At 41.1% G+C, this 19050-nt stretch overlaps 1 protein-coding gene across 5 annotated transcripts; it reads left to right on the forward strand.

The window, feature by feature from the left end:
• The first annotated feature begins 232 nt into the window (after positions 1-232).
• GAS2L3 (growth arrest specific 2 like 3) lies at positions 233-18789 on the forward strand. 5 transcript variants are annotated; one of them, XM_015284747.4, is made up of 11 exons: positions 233-592; positions 1929-2070; positions 3341-3475; positions 4596-4643; positions 5592-5760; positions 6399-6517; positions 7132-7273; positions 11623-11686; positions 12374-12512; positions 13712-13819; positions 14489-18789. In XM_015284747.4, the coding sequence occupies exons 4-11, from the start codon at positions 4614-4616 to the stop codon at positions 15896-15898; spliced, it is 2181 nt and encodes a 726-aa protein (XP_015140233.1). In that variant the 5' UTR covers positions 233-592; positions 1929-2070; positions 3341-3475; positions 4596-4613; the 3' UTR covers positions 15899-18789. The 5 variants fall into 5 exon arrangements, with proteins under 5 accessions (XP_015140233.1, XP_015140227.1, XP_015140242.1 ...); XM_015284741.3 differs by having other exon boundaries at positions 233-295; XM_015284756.4 differs by lacking the exon at positions 1929-2070.
• Positions 18790-19050: the final 261 nt, after the last annotated feature.

A 19050-nucleotide genomic window follows, 5' to 3' on the forward strand; every position in this document is an offset into this window, starting at 1 on the left:
GCGCCTCTTACTATTTCAAAGTAAAAAGCAGGTTATTTTGCTCTAGAGCAGTAACGTCCAAGCGCGTACCGCGTAACACCCGCTACTGCCCGACAGTCGCTCGCACTGAGGGGGCTGTGGGCGGGCGGTTCCCCTGCGGGGCGCGGCTGCCGGTGGCGCGGAGCCAGGTGCGGCCCCGCCCCGCCTCGCCCCGCCCCGCGGGCGCTGATTGGCTCTTTCGAACGGAGCGGCCGGCGCGGGGCGGCGGTGCTCTGCTGTGTGGCGGCGGCACGGAGCGGTGGGTGCCGGGGCGTAGGTGAGTGCGTTCGGGGGGGGGGGGGCACCGGGAGCGGGACGGCGGTTCGGTACCCGGTGACTCTCGTGTAAGGGAAGTGCCGCGGAGCTGAGGCTGGGAAGGGAGGGGGAGGCGTTCGCACGGAACTTTGTGAATCAGTTCTCGAGTTTGGGGGCGCGGTGCTGGTAATGTAGGAAGAGTGCCCTGTGCTCTCGGCTACGGTGCATATCGGTGTCGCTTAGCGAGCCGGGAAACGTCGGTTCCTTTCTCTGCCGAAAGGCTGGCGGTGCTCCAGGGATGCAGTGTGCCGTCTTTGACGTAAGTATCAGATAGAGACGCTCAGGGCATAGCTGGCCTGGGCATGGTAGTGATAAATGGGAGACAGGTGGGTCTTTCATAATAAGATGAGATTTTATATCAAGTCCCAGCACGTCCCTCCTGCTGGCCGGAGGGCACTGAGCAGTGCTTCCCTCTGTGTTACTTCACTGGAAGGAAACTGGGGTGGAAAAGTGAGAAAATGGAGTTGGTTCTCATGAACCGGGATGGCTGAGTGCAAGCGGTGGCAAGGTGGGACCAGAGGCTCCCAGACGGGGTGCTCCTGTGGGGAAGGAGCTGTGGCAGCCTCCGGGATGAAGTGCCTGCCCTGAAGCTCAGGTGGGCTTCAGCCCTGCCGGGTGCCCTCGGGACAGTGTCTGCCCCTGCTGGAGGGTGTGGAAAGGCAGCCCCGAGGAGAGCCGCCAGCACGCTGTGATGCCACTCCACAGCCCTCCTGTGCCAACCCGTCCGGTTCCTTCCCTTTCATGCCTCTGAGGCCTCCCCAAGGAAGCAGAGCTCCCGCTGACTCAGCCGTGAGCGAAAGGGCTCTGTAATTGCCGTGGTGACGGGGAGTAGCGCTCTGAGGACGTGTCATGTTGTGCTAACCTCTCCTCTGCATGTTAGGGTCTATGCGCAAAAAAAATCCTGGATGTCTTCTGGTAGGTTTCAACAGGTCCTGATCTGACAGCTTCTTTCATTGGACAGTGTTTAAAAATGTGGGTTTCAGTACGTGCTGTCAGACTCACCTGCAGATTCCAGCTGCTCTGGGCTAGTCTGCTGTACCGGCCTTTGGGTGTTGATGGAGCTGAAGATGAAGTGTGATATTTCTTAAGCAAAGGGTGAGGATGTGAAAGTGTTCATTCCCAAGGGTTTTAATGAGCCTGTGAATCCCTTTAAGTTCCATATGATAAATGAACGGCTGCTTCATCTGTGTATTAAATAGCTGCAGAGCTGTGGACTTCTTTGTTTCCTTGTAAACGGAGCCATCTCCTGAAATGAGGTTTGGATGTGGTTCATCTTGTGCTACAGAATGGCTTGTAATTAGTGTAGCATGTCTTGCTGGTTGAGGCCCATGTATTCAACATGATGCAACTGATAATGAGCAGGATATCTTGGGCAGCACCTAAGAGCATGTGCTTAGCACCCTGGAGTACTGGCATTGAGGGGCTTTGGTGCTTTCTCAGATTGGGGGAAAAGTGGTGGACAGAGCACCGGAGAGCAAAGCAGTTGAAATGGTTTTGTGTGACTTGGAGCATGTCTGCACCCCTCTTCCTGAGAAATGCCTGTCCTTATGCTGTGTTACGTACCTTATTTTCCACCTCTCTTTGTTAATCCATAGCTCCAGTCCTTTGCTGGAGGCTCAGCAGTCAGCCAGCTGAAAGCAGCTGTTGCCTTCCCCAGTGTACCATTTGGGGCTGCCCACCTGTCTTGCTTCTCATCAGTGTTGCTGTATGGATCTTGCCATCAGGTGCTGTTAAGCAGTGAGTATTTCTCCTCACCACCCATCCCATGGAGCCTGTGGGCAGCAGAAGGGCTAGGGGAGATCAGATGGGATGTGTTTCCTGGGAGTGGTACTAGTGGTCAGGAATCTCTACATCTGTCAAGCACTAGGTTTTGTTCCCTGATTGGGAAGCACTTTCTAATTTCTACTGCTTCCCCTGTTTAAAGGGGGGAAGGAAGTAGACAGCCTTCCTAGGCCCGTTTGGGATACCAGCTGGCCTGGAAATGGAAATGGCATAGCCAGACATGGCCAAATGACATATTACGTATTCATTCTGGAGCTTTTTCTTTGACACCTGTGAGCCCTGGGCACTAACTGCTTATTGAATGAAGATGAGTTGAAGAAACCGATATGGTTCTAGCTGGAGCTGCCTGACTTCAATGTCAGATACTTGGTTCATTCATAACATACAAATTCTTGATTCAGAAAACCCCACTGGTTCTAGGAGAAATCTGATTCAGTTATGACTACCTACTCCTGTAGTGTTTCCTCACCATCCCTCTCATTGTCAGCAATGAGGCTGTGTTCATCTGCGCTCCTTGCAATCTGAGAACAGATGAAGTGGGGTCTGAGAATGACAAACTCTTCAGCTAACTTTAACCATCAGCTCAAAATCCACTCAGGATAGTCTGTTCTGACGATATATATTTTGTTAAATGCCATTCAGGTACCTCAATGCTAAGTGTACCCATTTTTCTTTCTAGAGAGCCTTGATGCATCCAGACTTACAAAATAACTTGTTTTAGAACAGCAGGCCCTTGAAGTTCAAGTGCCACGACTCTTCTTCTCAATCTCCAGATTTAAGACCAGTTTTTGTTGGGCATTTCTACAAAACTGCAGATGCTGAACATTCTTGTGATAGCTGTCGTGTGAATATTTTGCTTTGTTCTTGCTCTGAGCACTCCCTGTGAATTAGGCTGCCTTTTGTTCTTCCCATGGCAGTTAGCATGCCGGAATGTTGGCCAACGTGGAGCTCCTTGTTTTAATGAGACCAGCTTCTCTGCTGGCTGTTCTGCTGTTGTATTATTTATTTTTTTTAATCAATGAAGCCTCTTAGTGCGACTCTCTTGGGACAATAGCTTCCTTATGCTTAAGGAAAATGTATTCCCTTGGACAGAGCTGTGGGAAGCATAACATGCTCATTAGTAATGCTTGGTATATATTCTACCCTTCCCTTGTTCATTCATGGAAGGAAAAATGGCATTATGGCAAGGATGGCTCTTTTTTTGTTGTTGTTGTTTTTCCTTTAGGAAATAAAAGTGAGGGAGGGGGAAGGATACCACTTAAAGCATCTTTGGTAAAGCTGGAGTAGTGCTGGCAGTCCTGCTAGAAGGAAGTGGCTTCAGCGTGGAAACAAAGTGCTTGCTCAGTTGCCTGTGATAGAGGTAAGTTGTCTGAAATGTCTGACGTGTGTGGTGCTGTGTAATGCGTGAGGCTCAAGTAAGTGGAAGTATTGGATCCTCTGAGATGGGCCTTTTGTCTTAGGAAGGCTAGGTTGCATTGGGAGCAGGAGTAAGGAGTTGTTAAGTTTCAAAGGAAAATGTGTGCTTCAGCTATTGATGTCATCTGTCTGCAGTCTAATTTCCAACCTGATTAGTAAGGTGATCTTAACTAAGGAAATTGTTTTAACTGGCTTCAAGACATGCACAGGTATGTTTGTAGGCAGTGATGCACTCTGCTACTGCTGTGGACAACTATGCTGAAGAAATTCCTTCCAGTTAGTGCTCATACAGCTAATGCTGCATGTTTCTAAACCTTGAGCCTGTAAGGATAGACTTCACGATCCCCAGCCTGGTGAAGAGTTAGTGCTGGCTTTTCCTATTGTTGAAAGCACTGCTGGAAAAGGAACGAGGAAGTGTTGACCAGATTGCTTCTAAAACTTTCCTTACAGATTGTTTTGCAAAGGCATTGTCCTCATAGCTTGCAGTGTTGCATCGAAAACTTAGGTTTATGGTAGCTGCCTGGAAATCCATGTCAAAATCCATATAGAAATCCATTGATTTCTCTCGTGTATCTATGCAAGAATAAATCTCATTCTTAGAAATGATTTCATCAGATTGTTCTTAATCTTTTAAGTATTTTAAGTAAACTCAGGATGTTTGTCAGTGTCTGTGTGCATGTACGAGAAATGTTTGTGATAGGTTGGAAAGGAAGAGTAAGTGCCAGTAATGCTAAGTCTAAGAACTGTTTGAGTATTAGTATTTCTCTTTGGAAAAGCAAATGCCTTACAGCTCCTTAAACCAGTACAACCCTTTGAGCTTTATTTATGCACTTGAAGTTAGTTGCTACTTTAAGCTATAGTAACTGCTACTTTATTTAAGGACAGAGTGCCTAAGGAGCCTGAATACTGAATTAACACCTCAAATGCTAAAATAACTATTTGCTATATGCTATTCCTTTCTTGCATCTGTGTCTTTCTAGACTTGCTCATGTTTTGCCTGGTAGGTTTTTATTGGGATCTTTTAGAAAACAGGATTGACTGTATTTAAACTTCTCTTTCCCCAGAGGGAGAAACTAATGTAAATGCAGGTGACCATGCAGAATGCAGTTCAGGTAAATGCCTTTTGTAATGTTTGAATTCTATATTATATGTTTTCATGCAAACATCTACCCTGAAGCAGATGAAATGACAAAATTCCCAGAATAATCTCTAGTCTTTTAAACAAATGAATAACTAAGAGTTTTCCCTTTCAACAAGTAGAGTGCTGTGGATAACCCAACGTTGTAATCAGATAGGCAACACTTTCGGTTTCTAAGTACTACTTCCTGAGAAGTTTTCTAAGTCAAAGGATGAGAATATGTAAAACTTCATTGATAATAAAGAGGTGTTTCTAAAAACCTGCATATTAGTAAATTGCTTCAAAAATAAAAGTGTATATTTTAGACACACATTCATCCGGAGCTGAAGAAAGTAGTTAAGAATATTGGAAGAACTCATTGGGAATTTTATCCATGCCATTTCGGCATGATCCTTCTCTTCAAGTGTGAAGGTATCCATCAGTCTGAAAACATGGGATCCTTAAGAGAAATGCTAAGGATTCATGTTCAAGAGCTGTGTATGCTCACATTTCTTCTTTTAGTATCATCATTTGATGATTTAAATTCTAAATGCACCTGAAATGATTGATCACAGAAGTCAGTAGTCTGTAATAAGTTATATGATGAACTACAGGTTATATTAATTTGTGGTGAGGAGGAAGAAGACAGCGTAAATGTGTAATGTGTGTTTTCTTTACTTACTGAAGAAGATCTGCTTATAGCCACAATACGGTAACTGAAAACAGGAGAATGAACGTAGTAGTGCTTTTGATGCAGGAATTACTAATGAGAAATGTACCATTCTTGATTACTGCTGTGTTGATTTGGTGTGTCTGTCTGAAGGGAAATTAAAACTTACTCTTTGAATTATGCTAAAGATCTATTATTCAGAACTGTGATATTCCATCCTCTGTCTGTAAATATTACAGCTCACTGTCTTGCACATACTGAAATCTCCTGCAGGTGTGGTTTGGAGATGACCTTCCTTTATGTCCTCGAAGTCCTCTGACTCCCAGACACGGCCCAGGTCTGGCAGATGTGTGCCTGTATGACCAGTGGATATCTGTGCGGCATGAAGCAACTTTGGTGCCTATGCAAGAAGACCTGTCAATCTGGCTGTCTGGCTTGCTGGGTGAGGCTAAAAATAAATCATTGCCTAATAAATTTCAAAGTACATTCAAATATTCGACTCAACGCTGACACTTAATATCCATAACATTAACAGCATTTGAGTCTGAGTGATTAGGAGAATTGCATTAAAAATGCATGTTCTGGTTTCAGATCTTATTAACTTCCAACTGTTAGAGGCAAGGTGATTAATCCTTCTAATTTATAGTTCTGGATCTTGTTAGTCTAATTAAGTGAATATTTGATTTTACTTTATTTATATTTCTACTAATTTTCAGTTTGTGAAATCCCTTTTTCTTTTAATATGTGGAGATACTTGTGGCATATAGTTGGGCTGGATAATCAAGTGTTTATTTAGAATGAATATTTTGGAAATTTCTTTCTAAAAGCTTTCATTATTCTATTATTTCAGCAGCAACTTCTTTTATGGGTCTAGCCCATAGATGGGAAGAACTATTAAAGTTATTCAGTCTCTGTTAGATGAGCCTAAGCAGCAACAGTGTTGGTCACCAGGCTTTTCTTCCTTTGTGGACACTAGTTTAATTGAAGTCGTTAGCATTGGAACACTCTTGGAGTTGCCTATAAGTTCACATGAAACTTCTTTATCTTCTGTGGAGTAACTCCAGTATTCACCTTTTTTAGGAATAGAAGTCACAGCAGAGCAACTGCTGGAAGAACTTGATAATGGAGTGCTACTCTGCCAATTGATTGGTGTTCTTCAAAACACAATTAAAAAATCATGTAGCTCAAATAATTTAAGGGTGAGTTATATTTAATTTTTTGATACATAGATAAACACTTTAAGTAATAAGGAAGGCAAGATGCCTAACTTCTGTATTTTTGTCCAAACCTTTTTGTTTAACTTTAAAGCAAATCAGTATTTGTTTAAGACTACTATCTTAAAATTATATTGTGCCTTGCTCCTGTATTATTTCCTCTTTTTCTAAACTGAGCTCTAAGATGTTGCAGTGAGGCAGCCATGTACAGTTTAATTGATCTGGGGTTTTCAGTTTGTACTAATTCTATGGCTATGAACACAACCTGGGGGGAAGGAATCATTATCCAGACATGTGAAATCAACAGATATAACCCAGCAGAGAGGGAAATGGGGAAGTAACTGTATGCACAACTTTTTGGGAGAGGTTACAGAGCTAAGTATTGTTAATTCTGTGACTGTTAACGTGGATAAAACTGAATACCATCTACTTTAGAGTAGCTTTTTAAATAGGATGCATGGTGTTTTTCTTGAACGAGTAATAGATACCAACCACTGTTTCTGTACTCCAAATTTAGGATTTTTTTTTCTGAACATGTGCTTTGAAATCTGTTGGCAAGGTTTATGTGCACAATGTACTTTGTTTTCTTCTCTTGCTAGAATTTTCCAATGAGAAAAGTTCCATGTAAGAAGGATGCTCCATCAGGATCTTTTTTTGCCAGAGATAACACAGCCAACTTCCTTAACTGGTGTAGGGCCATTGGAGTTGATGAGACTTACCTCTTTGAATCTGAAGGTTTAGGTAAATCTACCTTTTTGTAAGACTTTCTTTGGTCTGCATGTGGATAACTACCTCACCAGGGAGAACTATTGCATGTAGTCTTACAAAGCTTTTGTCATAACTGTGTCTGTCTTGTGCAAACATTTATTTTATGGCAGTGTTTTGTGTAAAAGCACTGAAATATCAGTTCAGTAACTTCTCTAAAGTGAAGGATGCTTTTCCAAGCTTTTAAAAATCATAGAATCATGGAATTGTTCAGGCTGGAAAAGACCTTAAAGATCATCAAGTCCAACCACAACCTAACCATACTGCCCTAACTCTAACAACCCTCCACTAACTCATGTCCCTGAGCACCACATCCAAACGGTTTTTAAACACATCCAGGAATGGTGACTCAACCACCTCCCTGGGGAGCCCATTCCAGTGCTTAACAACCCTTTCTGTAAAGAAGTTTTTCCTGATATCCAACCTAAACTTACCCTGGTGCAACTTGAGGCCATTTCCCCTCATCCTGAAATTAAACAATAGTATTAAAAAAATTTCTCCTCCAAAGAGACCCTCAGGTCGTACAGCACAGGGGGGTCCTGCTTGTGGCACACGCCATCCTGCTTCCCCCCCGGCCACGAGGGAAGCTGATGTTCCCAAATCCCCCCCCATGTGAAAGGTGGTGAAAGCATTATTGATGTCCATCTCCTCAACACTGTTGCATTGCACAAAGAACGTATTGAAGGGGTTTTGGCCGTCGAAGAATTCGGTGAACACTGCATGGGGGAGTCCCCGCTGAATGTGTACGTGAAGATGGGGCCATTGGACCCCCCTGGCCCTGATGTTGACGCTTTGCCCTTCAGCCCCTCTTTGCTGTACTTATCAAAGATTTCCCTCTTTTTGGGGTTGCTCAGCAACCCATGCTTCCATGTGGGAGGAAGAGGGGTAGTGAGAGCTGTGCAGTGAACTCACGTGTTTTTCTTCTGTAAAAAGCCCCACTAAGAAACAGAAGTTGTGGTGTCCCTTCCCTTCTCCGCTCTTCATTCTTTCTGCATGCTGGACGACCACAGGGCCATGGTGGTGATAAGATACTTTATTTGGTATTAGAGGTAATCGTTACTGGAGAAAGCATTCAGAATAATGCTTTTATGACTACTAAGTTTGGTAACTGCAGCAGAGCATTGGGGCTGAAATGACAACAGTCTGCTGGTAATTAACATTTAGTTCAAGTCTTACTTGGCATAACTATAAACCATGTGTATTCTCCTGTCTTAACAGGATAGTTATAAAAATAAATATTGTCAGCTGTGTGTATGCCTGCCACAATGCACAGCCCATCCCTTGTAACAAACAACTACTAGACAGATAATTCCAGATGGAATACATTTTTTTTGACTGCTCATTAAGAGAAACTGCTTCCATTGTATGGAAATAATGTAATGCTCTTCTACCAGTTATTATGTCTCTAGAAAATAATTAATACAAACTTTTCTTTGGCAAGCCAAATACTTATTAAAAAAAAGGGAAAAAATATCTTCTCAATATCTATCTATATCTCAAGCAGAACAGCAAAAAAAAAAAAGCAAAGATCCTTTGTTTTCAGTGTTCATATGAATATGTCACAAAACGTACTAGATTTTTTTCTTGAAGTCTTTGTGCCTTTTAATGCTATTTAAATGGGAGGTGCTGGTTTGACTAGCTGCTTTTCTTTTAAGCTCTCCTTGGTAGTTGGACTGCCTATGCCTTCCCTACTGTATCACGCATCTTTTAAAGCAGTTGAGAAAACATCCTTATTTGCATCTGTCTCATTCTGATTTAACTAGGGACCATTTCTTCTTTTCAGGTGCACAAAATACAGATGAGAGGGAGAACAGAGATATAAGAAAATTAGTTCTAGTATTTTTTAATTTCAACTTCTAGCAATTACACTGATTAAACATCTAAGTTCCTCTAACTGGCTGGGTAACTAAAACCAGTTCAGCCTCCCTGAGATAAGTAGACAGGATTTTGTAATGCTGTGGCTTTTGCTCGTCGTCAAGTGTTTTGAAGTCTGATTGTAACTCATGACACAAGCTGGCTGTGTAGCATAAATATCGTCTGTAAGCCTATTTGGCAGTTGAAGTGAGCTGACTTGAAGTCTCCTTGATGACATATTCTTTCCATTGATGTTTTCCATCAAACTTTCAAGCTGTTCTTTATGAATGAAATAGGAGAAAGATAACCTGGCAATTGTCCTTTTCATGTCAAACGTGTAGCAACACCTCCTGATAAATGTGGGTGGCCATGGAGAAAATTAATTTAATTGTTCCTGAAATATCAGAGTGAGTAGCCATTATGAGATGCCCTTTAACATCAAGTCTTGGTTTCTGCTAGGGGTATATTTGAATTTTTCTCTTGTAGTTTCAGGCAAGTTATGCCTTTTCTCTCAGAGCTGACAGAACCACTTATGAAAAAAAAGTTGAAATAATCTCTGGTACCTTTTGGATTATGGCTGGGTCAACCTTCTCTTCTAGAACTACCCATCATAATCAAATCTTTTAATAAGTAGAATTACAAATTGGAGTAGATGAGATCATCAACTTCTCAACTTCTTGAAACTAGATGATCTTTCCAACACAAGCCATTCTGTGTAAGCAAGAACATCTGACTTCATGCTCAGATTATACTTCAGTGAATGTTTCAGTCTTATTTAAAGCAAAATCATTGTACTTACTAAGCTGAACATCAGAAAGATATTAGGTTTAATTTGTAAACATGGAGCTGGCTCATTAAGCTTCTCTTCAGAGTGAATTTTCATGTTCTGTTTAATATTGTTACTGCACAGCATGAAGGAAGTTTATATAAATGGTACACTATATAAAATTCTGTCTACGGTTTTTCCCATTCCTTATTCTTAATGATGGATGAAGAACAATGGCATATGTGTAGGGTGAAGCAAGCTGAATGGCGTTTTTTCCAGCCTTTGGTTTCTGAGTTATTAGGCAGCATTCCTCAATGGCTAAGAAAGCATGAGGCTCATTTGTTTTCTACAACATTCAAACAACTGTTTGTGGACTTCTTAGAAATTGTTGACAGAGTCTCAATTTTGAGGTTTAAATGGGGGCTGATGAGGAAGTAATTACTTGTGTGATGTTTTAAAGGGACAGAATAGTTTATTTTTTCCTAGACGCTGCAAGAAGCAAAACCAAAATAGACCTTGTTTTCTTCTGCTCTTCCATTCTTTAGAGTGGCAGTAAAAATCATTGAGTGCTCGCATTTCAAAGTTGTCAAGAAAACCCAGGGCAACTGCCAGAGTCATTTGCATACAATTTGGCTATCAATTCATCCTTCCTTCTCATTCTTCAGCTTCAGGATTCATCTGTATTCAAGATTCAGGAGCTCATGATTTCATTTGCCTACGTGATAAACTGTGTTAGAGCTGTTCTGAAATGAGGGGTGTGCTGTGCAGAAAATGTAGGCAGAGTTGTGGAGAAGCAAAGCCTAGCACAAAAGTGCTAATAACATATCTGAGCTAATGTTTCTGCTTTATGGTTATCACTTCCCGTACCTGCTATTTGAGGTTGAGTGTTTGACCAGTTTCGTCCTCACCCCTTTCTTACAGTCAGAGGTTTCCACCCTCTTTCTCAGAGCACAGCCTCACCCAGGATGCATGGTTCTGAAGAAAACCTTTTAGTGGACAGTGTGTGGGCTAATAGGCGGGGTGTAAAAGAACCATGCAGCATGGGGTAGGGCTCCACAGGGGACCTGCCACTGGCAAAGTGATGTCTTCTAGTACAACTGTATAAATCTGCCATGAGATGGACACTGCATTTTTAAAGAGTTGGAAGAAAAGGATGTTCCTAAAATGATTACAGTCACCTGGATCACTCTTTCACAGTTAATGATTTAATCCACTCAAGCTGACTGGCTGTGCATATGCATCCACTTGCCATCTGGATTCCTTGCATTTAGTTCTGCAGTTTTCACCTATTGAATGGATGTGTGTATCTGTGTATGTGCATGTGTTAACAGACAATATATTTTCCTATTTGCTGTTGAACACTCTTTATCTGCAAGTCTGCTATAATGCATATGGGGAAAGAGAAGGAAAAGCTCTTCAGCTTTCTTGCTTTCTAGTTCACATCTAGGAGGAACAGCATAAAGGCAACTACAGCTGTGTTAAAATGGATTTAGGCACTTTTTGGACAAGAAAATTAGAGTTGGGAAGCATCTAGTGCTTAACCATAGTACAGTACGCTTGGCTCACTGGGATAATGTCACTTGCCACTGAGCAGAATGATGTCTGAATTGCAATTATCTGCTCGTTATTCTCTTTATCCAATTACAGAGGCCTTCCCACAGTAAAAATGGGTTACAATTCCCTTTTATTTTTGATTCCTTTCTAGTTTTGCACAAGGATCCAAGACAAGTGTATCTTTGTTTGTTGGAAATTGGACGCATTGTATCCAGGTATTTGATTCATTCATGACCTTAAATAGAAACTGAAGAATGTATTCTATTAATGAAAAGCTAAGATGGTCTGTGGCCATTAAATGCAAAGCAGTAGATGCTATTTATGTGCAGAAAGTAATGAGTAGCATCTCTAGGGCCGCCATATGAGTATCTTTTCCAAATATTTATCGCTTTATTTTCATGAGGAGGTGCTGATCCACACTGCTTTTTATTACCATATGCTTAGATGTTACCTTCAACTTAGAGCTATGTGTACATCTTGGAAGAATTTGGTGAATAGTCCTTAAGGTCTTTAATTTTTTAAGCTTTTTGGAAGTTTTATGAAAACTTTAAATAGGAAGCAACTCTTAATTGTTCTCTAAATTGACTTCTAATTTGTTTCCAGCACAGATTAGGAAGCTTTAAGGTAGTTCATGACCAGTTCAGATAAACTAGGTTTTTCAGGTTTAGTAGTATTGTTATTGCCTTCCCTGGTAGCTCTTGGACCACCTTTGAGACGACTTCTTCCAGAAACTTGGAGCTGCTCCTTCTGTTTGGATTATCGAGACAGTTATGCCTATGACTGCTGTAGTGCTGTTCACTCTTAGTCTAACTATTCACAGTTTTGCTTGTTTGTTATAATTACTTCTTTATTTTCTTTATCAAATTATTAATTAAAATTTCTACTTATGTAATTGTGTTGAGATATGGAGTTGAACCTCCTGTGCTAGTAAAACTGGAGAAGGAAATTGAGCTAGAAGAAACACTGCTAAGGACCTCTGGACCAGCATCACCTGTTAACACAGCAAAGTCATGTTGTCAACATGGGGAGCTACATGAGGCAGTAAGTACTTTTTTATTGTGAAGTGGTCTTTAAGATAAACTCTTAGCTTAGAGCTTGTGTGATATGACAGAGGTCAATTTTCATCTAATATCTGTGAGTCTTCTTAAAAAGAAAACAGAAGTGGATACACCTCTTTGAACAATACATTTCATTTTAATGTTATAAAAATACTGTTGTATATATTTTGAAGTTAATGCTTCCATGCAAGTAACTTAACTTGATTCATCCCATCTTTTGCTGCTGCTTTGAGCAGCCTCTCATTGAAGTGTTGTACATCAATACGCTATAACTAATGTGAACTTCATAAAATGCTAAAGTTTTGATGAAATGTTTCAAGAAAGACTTGGAAACAAAACCTGTATAGCTGTACCAGTTAGAAATTAATATGAGTGTAGGAAAGGACATGACTTGTACAGCTTGTGAGTTGGCCTGAAAGAAATGATGAACAACAATGAATGCACAATGAGATTTGAAATTTAACTTATTTAAATAGTCCTTCGTGTTGTAATGTAAAGCTTTTGCTTCTTTGGGAACACCAGCCATCAGATCCCCACGCTCTGATAACTCTCTAGTTTTGCTGCTTACCAATAGTTTTGACCTTCTAACTTCTTTGAAGCTTCTAAGTGGCTTTAACAGACACATCCTCTCTAACTCTAGACTTATTTGGGGGCTATCTTTCTCTTTTTTTCAGTGTTTTCCTTCTTGGGTGTCACATAGGCTAACTTATAAAAGGCCTTCTAAAAAGTGAGGGATAATGCTGAAGTGCCCCTGGGTAAGGTGTAGCAATGGAACTGGTTCTGTTGAGTACTGATTTAGTCAGAAGAGAGATCCAGGTACTTGTGTTTCAATTTCCTGAAAGGGTTCTGTCTGGAATTTGATACTACTACATGTAATATTATGGACAAATCTTTAAAAAGAAAATAGAAAAATTAAATTTAATAAATGTTAAAATTGCATAAATGGTGAAAATTGGATTTAGACAACTCCAAAATATTTGACTGCATGTACAGTTTTGTTCAGTCCTTTGTTCTCCATTTTGAAGCTTTATGTAGCTAAGATTTTCTTGTGAGGGAATAAAATTCTTGTGTTTCCTTAAGGGGAGAAAATATTTAATACAATGAGATAATGGTATCTCAGTAAACGGTTCAACATTTGCTTCTGTCAAAATACTAATACATGCTTTCAACTTTAACAATTAGGTTAAACACATAGCAGAAGATCCGCCCTGCAGCTGCTCCCATCGATTTTCCATTGAATACTTATCTGAGGGGCGTTATAGACTGGGAGATAAAATATTATTCATACGAGTAAGTAGTTTCTCAATATTACAATCTATATTCAAAATGGGAGAGTAATACTTTGAAGTAAAATACCTATTTCTTGTGGTATTATTTTAGATTTACGGAATTATTTAGGTTGGGATACCACATGATCCAATCCTATTTAAAACAGGTCTAGCTAACTAGATCTTACAACCACTGATTTTACAGTTAGAACCACACTAAACTGAGAAAGTTAATGCTTTTCTGTGTTTGTAAAATTTCAGTAGTGATTAGTAGTATAAATAAGGATAATCCAATATAATATCCTGAAGGCACTGCTTGTTCAAAATCTGTACACATGGGAACTAAGAATGTGTGGGATTAAAAAAATGAGGGCATTCATAAATTGATCAAAACTAGTATCTAAAACTGTATACTAAATAAGGATGCTGAAAAAATGCTTAATATATTTTCTACATACACGCTTTCATTATTTCCTGACACATAATGACTCCTTCCACAGGAAAAACTAATAAAAGAACTGGGAAGTATAAACCTTAGTTATCCCATAAATTCTTTCTTAAAATGATTGTCCATAAGAAAGGAAGTCCTATATCAATTTAAATATTTCATAATATGAGGTGAAGACTTAGTGCTGCATAAAACAAGGTTTCTAATGTTCTTCTGTTTCCACCCCTCTTCCATCATTCCCAGATGCTACATGGCAAACACGTGATGGTCCGTGTTGGTGGAGGCTGGGACACACTCCAAGGTTTTCTGCTTAAATATGATCCCTGCCGAGTGCTTCAGTTTGCAACTCTGGAGCAAAAAATCTTGGCATTTCAGAAAGGGGTCACCAGTGACAATATCTCCAACTCACCAGCCAGAATTCAGGAACCTCCTGTCATGAACCCAATGTCAGCTGTCAATATGTTTCAAAAGCAGCCAGCAAACCCCCCTACTCCTGTTCCAGCCCTAAAGGCTATCCATGGGGCAACAGCTAAGAAGCCTTTATCTAAACATCCTCAGTCTCCTGCCCTGACATCACCAAAGGTGCCAGTGCATGCATCCTCCACTGCCAAGTTGTTGTCAGCCAGACCCAAACTAACAGATGCTCAGTCTCCTTTCAAACCATTGACGGGCACCTCAAAGAAACTGGCGTCTCCTGCATGCCACTCGCCAGCTCCTGTTCCTTCACTGCCTGCAAGCAAGAGTTCTTCATCTACAAGATCAAGAACAGCTCTTGTTCACTCTGAAACATTACGCAAACGTATTCGTTCCCCTGATGCCCCAAAGGTGAGATTTGCCCCAGCCCAAGGCTCCCCAGCAACAGGTATGCATTCTGCACTCTCAGCATCTAAGAAACAGTTGTCTCAGTTGCCTGCAACAGCTGAAACATTGGCTTCGAAACAGAAGTGTGTCCCCTCTAAATCTAAACCTGCATCTGTCACTAAAACCAAAGCAAATGCTGTTGCTCCGAGGCCAGCCCGGTTACCCGTTACCAATCTACGTGCTGTTGCCAAGTTTGCACATTCCCAGCAGCTCTATGTAAAACCTCCTTCTGAAAATACTACTCAGGCATCAGGATCTGGGTCTCAGCATCCTCGGAAAGCTCCACAAACAGCTTCTGACCTGGCAAGGAACATGAAGACTGGTTCAATCCTAAAGCACTCAGCTTCTGTACCTTCCCTGGCAGTTAGTAAAGCACTGAAGTCACCACCTATGCTGGGATCTACAAGCAAAAATGTAACAGCATCTGTCAAAAAGACACCAACTACAGAGCATCTACAGACCCCAAATGTCAATAAGCCCCCTGAGGTTGGGCCATCCTCGTCCAAAACCCCTGAACGCACTCCGCTCTCTGTTGTGCGGCTTCCTCAAACTTCAGCCAAAGTGGCAGTGACCAAAAAAGCAGTGCAGCCCTCCACAAAAAGTCAGCCTTCAAACAGAGACTTGCAAGCCAATGGAAACATGGTCCCAGCAGCCAAGAAACCTCTCTCTAAAGGAAAATCACCAACAGCTTGTAACAAAGGAGCACCTAGTGCTTCGAAAGGGCCTCTCCTGAAGAGCAAACAAGATGATCATTATTTTGTTATGACTGGGAGTAAAAAGCCCAGAAAGTAAACCTGTTACCTTCTGTGGAAGTCTCATTAGCATTCAAAGGGGCTCTGAAAATTGCTACACTAAGGAGAAAAATAAGTTGACTAACACTACGTGTGCCATGCCAGATGTTAGGCATAATTACATTTTGCTGCATAACTTACAGTAATAACTGTATTTATGTTGAAGTTTTAAAACTTTTTAAGATATATTTAGAAGTAAGCTTGCTTGCACTGTGGAATAGAGGTTAACCCTGTTTGCTGCTAGCCTGACCTGCTGTGGGGAAAGGCAGGAGATAGGAAGGGGAGCTGGGAATGCTGCTGCTGTTTGTTTTCCAGGGAATTAAGCTGAGCAATTCTGGCTGTTCTAAGCACATCTACATCAGGGCCTGTGGCAATTGATAGAGCTGTGCATATGCTATAAAATTTCTAATACCTCAAACAAAATTGTTGTGGGTTTTTTTCCCTTTTTTTTTTTTGTTTAATTTTTAAGTTTGTTAGTGTTCTAGGACCCCAAATCCGGATCTCCTATGTTTATTAGAGACACTGGAAGACAGAGGGTGGTGAGGCGCTGCCACAGGCTGCCCAGAGAGCTGTGGGTGCCCCATCCCTGGAGGCACTTAAGGCCAGGTAGGATGGGGCCCTGGGCAGCCTGAGCTGGTGGGTGGCAGCCCTGCTTATGACACACGGTGGGACTGGATGGGCTTTATGTCCCTCCCAGCATACACCGTTCTGTGATTAGAGAGAAATCTCTAGTCTTGTTCAGTTTGACTACTGCAGCTATCAGCATTCACTGTGTCCCTACATGGCTTCAGCTCACTTGGGCGTGGAGCCTTGGCTTATATTACATTGTGCATAGAAAATCGTGGCCTTGATCACTCTTTCTTGTGCCTTAGCAATGCTACTTGTAAAGGCCTGGGGAGACAACTTTGCTTAGTATGTACTTCAGTGTGACTACAGGTAAGCCTGCTTTTTCCCTAGGAAGCTCTTGCTGCATTGGGAGAAGTACCTGAGTTGCTGCAAGGGCACTTTCCTGCAGGATGGACCCCATGGGGCTGACACGAGGCCTGCTCAGGCAGAGTCTTGCTGCTCTGCAGAAGTGGCCTTTTCCCATAAAACTGAACTGCTGAATACTTACTGGTGCTTGAGGTTTATTTGTGTGGGCAGTCTTAGTCTGTGTTGGCCTTTGTTTTGTTTACGGAGACCTTGCTACTGGCTCTCCTGTATTACTTTTCCAGAGGTGAGGAGTAGTTTCTCAAAGAGCTAACAAGGGCCTATCTTTGCCTTAATGCCTCTGAAAGGTCCACGGAGTTAAGTGCCATTTACTCTCAACTCCTGAAGGCTCTTAGTAGGTCTCTGGTACTCAGCAGAAATGAGTTTCATGGTAGATGAATGAAAACTACTCTCTCTAGAGGTAGCACTGTTTAAGATATTTTGGGTTCAACGAACAGTCAGTCCTATGAATGTCAAGGAACTCTTACATTCTGTGGAGAGACACTGCAACTGCTGACTTCCACAGGCTGTTGTTACTCCTGCTGTCAAGATATTTACTTATGGGTATAAGAGGCACATGGAAACTGCAGCTTCTGATGCTGTATGTTGAATATTTTTTTCCTGGAACTAGAATAAGCAAGCACTGTAAACTAATAATGAGTTTTAATGTGCAATGGCGACATTATCAAGCTACCTTTCTGAGCACCTTGTTAGCTTCAGTTATTTATCATTCTATTTATGCATCTCTACTGTACAATTCTGTTTACAACCTGCTGGGAGTAAACAAAATAACAGTATACAGACTGTTAGAGGAAAATATCAATTTGTTCCCACAAAGTCATGTTTGAACTTGTATGTGTGGGGAAGGCCTTATTGCTTAATTATTTTATAAATGCACTGGCCAAAGCCACTACTGCAAATGTTAAGAAGAGTATTGATTGTAGGGAAGTTAGATTAAAATTGACGTACTATTTCATACTCTGAAAGCATTTTGCAGTAGATGACTTGCTTTTGATTTTGAGCTCCCATATAGCGAGCTGTGATGCAATATCTCGTGCAGAAGATGAATTGAGGTTTCTTTCTATACTGAGTCTGACTGGGATGGAGTTTGCTTTCTTCATAGCAGCCCATATGGTGCTGTGTTCTGAATTTGTAGCTGACACAGTGCTGATAGCACAGCAGTTTCCAAAATCTGTTTGCACGGCATCAGGGCTTTGTCTTTTCCCCATGCTGACCCTGACAGCAAGTGGGTTGGGAGTGGGTGCTTGGCTTCTGGCTGGGTTCAACAACCCTCAACACTTTTTGAACTGTTTACAAGTTTCACAGTACTACTATAAACACCAGGACTCTTGGATCCCAGTTGTAACAGTTATCTCAGCATCTACCTTTGGGAACAATTACTTGTGAGAAAGTAAAGTGGAGGATTTCAACTTTGTAATCTGTTTACTCATGTAATAGATTGAATTTTGTCATTCAGAGTGAAATGGAAAAGTGTAAACTGGGACACAGGCACTGAAAAAGGAAAAAAGAAAAATCATTTTACTGTTGAAAACCTAAATAGTTAATCTAAAGATGCTTTGTGGGCTATATATGCGTTAGCTTGGTTTGGTTTTTTATTACAAAAATAGTATAAGTATGATCCAGCTTGTGCAAATAATTGCAGTCTTCAACTTTTTATTCAGTTATGTTATAACTGATGATGTCAGGTGGCACAAGGTGAGCCAATAATCAAAATGTAACAAAATACCTCCTGCTGAAAATACTGTTTTCACAATGTTTATATTGCCAAACAGTAAATCTGATCTTCAACTTGTATTACTTTTTGTGTGGGAAAGATTATTTGGAACAAGAATCTTACTGAATTCTCCACATGCTTTTGATGTCTTTGAGTACTTATTCTAAATAAACATATACTGCACCTTTTTACATGCACACATTTTTTTTTTTCTACTGTCATTTTGTGTGTTGGTGGGGGGAATGGAGCTTGATATTTCAGAAAGGTTATGTTTTTGCTCGATCACCACTTAAATAATCATAGCTTCCGTGTCAGGCTATTATGAAGACATAAGCAGCTATTCTTTTATTTGGAGCTCAAGACCTCTCAACTGTGTTTCAGTAAAAGAAAAAACAGCAGCAGCTTCTTGCTCTTTGCTACTTGGTAATGTGCCTGAGTAGTTTCAGATA

Source organism: Gallus gallus, chromosome 1, assembly GCF_016699485.2.
Source record: "Gallus gallus isolate bGalGal1 chromosome 1, bGalGal1.mat.broiler.GRCg7b, whole genome shotgun sequence".
NCBI lineage: Eukaryota > Metazoa > Chordata > Aves > Galliformes > Phasianidae > Gallus > Gallus gallus.

Coding starts and splice junctions, on each gene's coding strand:
- GAS2L3 (XM_015284747.4), top strand. CDS start 4,614: ATGCAGGTGACCATGCAGAATGCAGTTCAG. Junction 5,761..6,398: donor CTGGCTGTCTGGCTTGCTGG/GTGAGGCTAAAA, acceptor CACCTTTTTTAG/GAATAGAAGTCACAGCAGAG. Junction 11,687..12,373: donor ATTGGACGCATTGTATCCAG/GTATTTGATTCA, acceptor AATTGTGTTGAG/ATATGGAGTTGAACCTCCTG.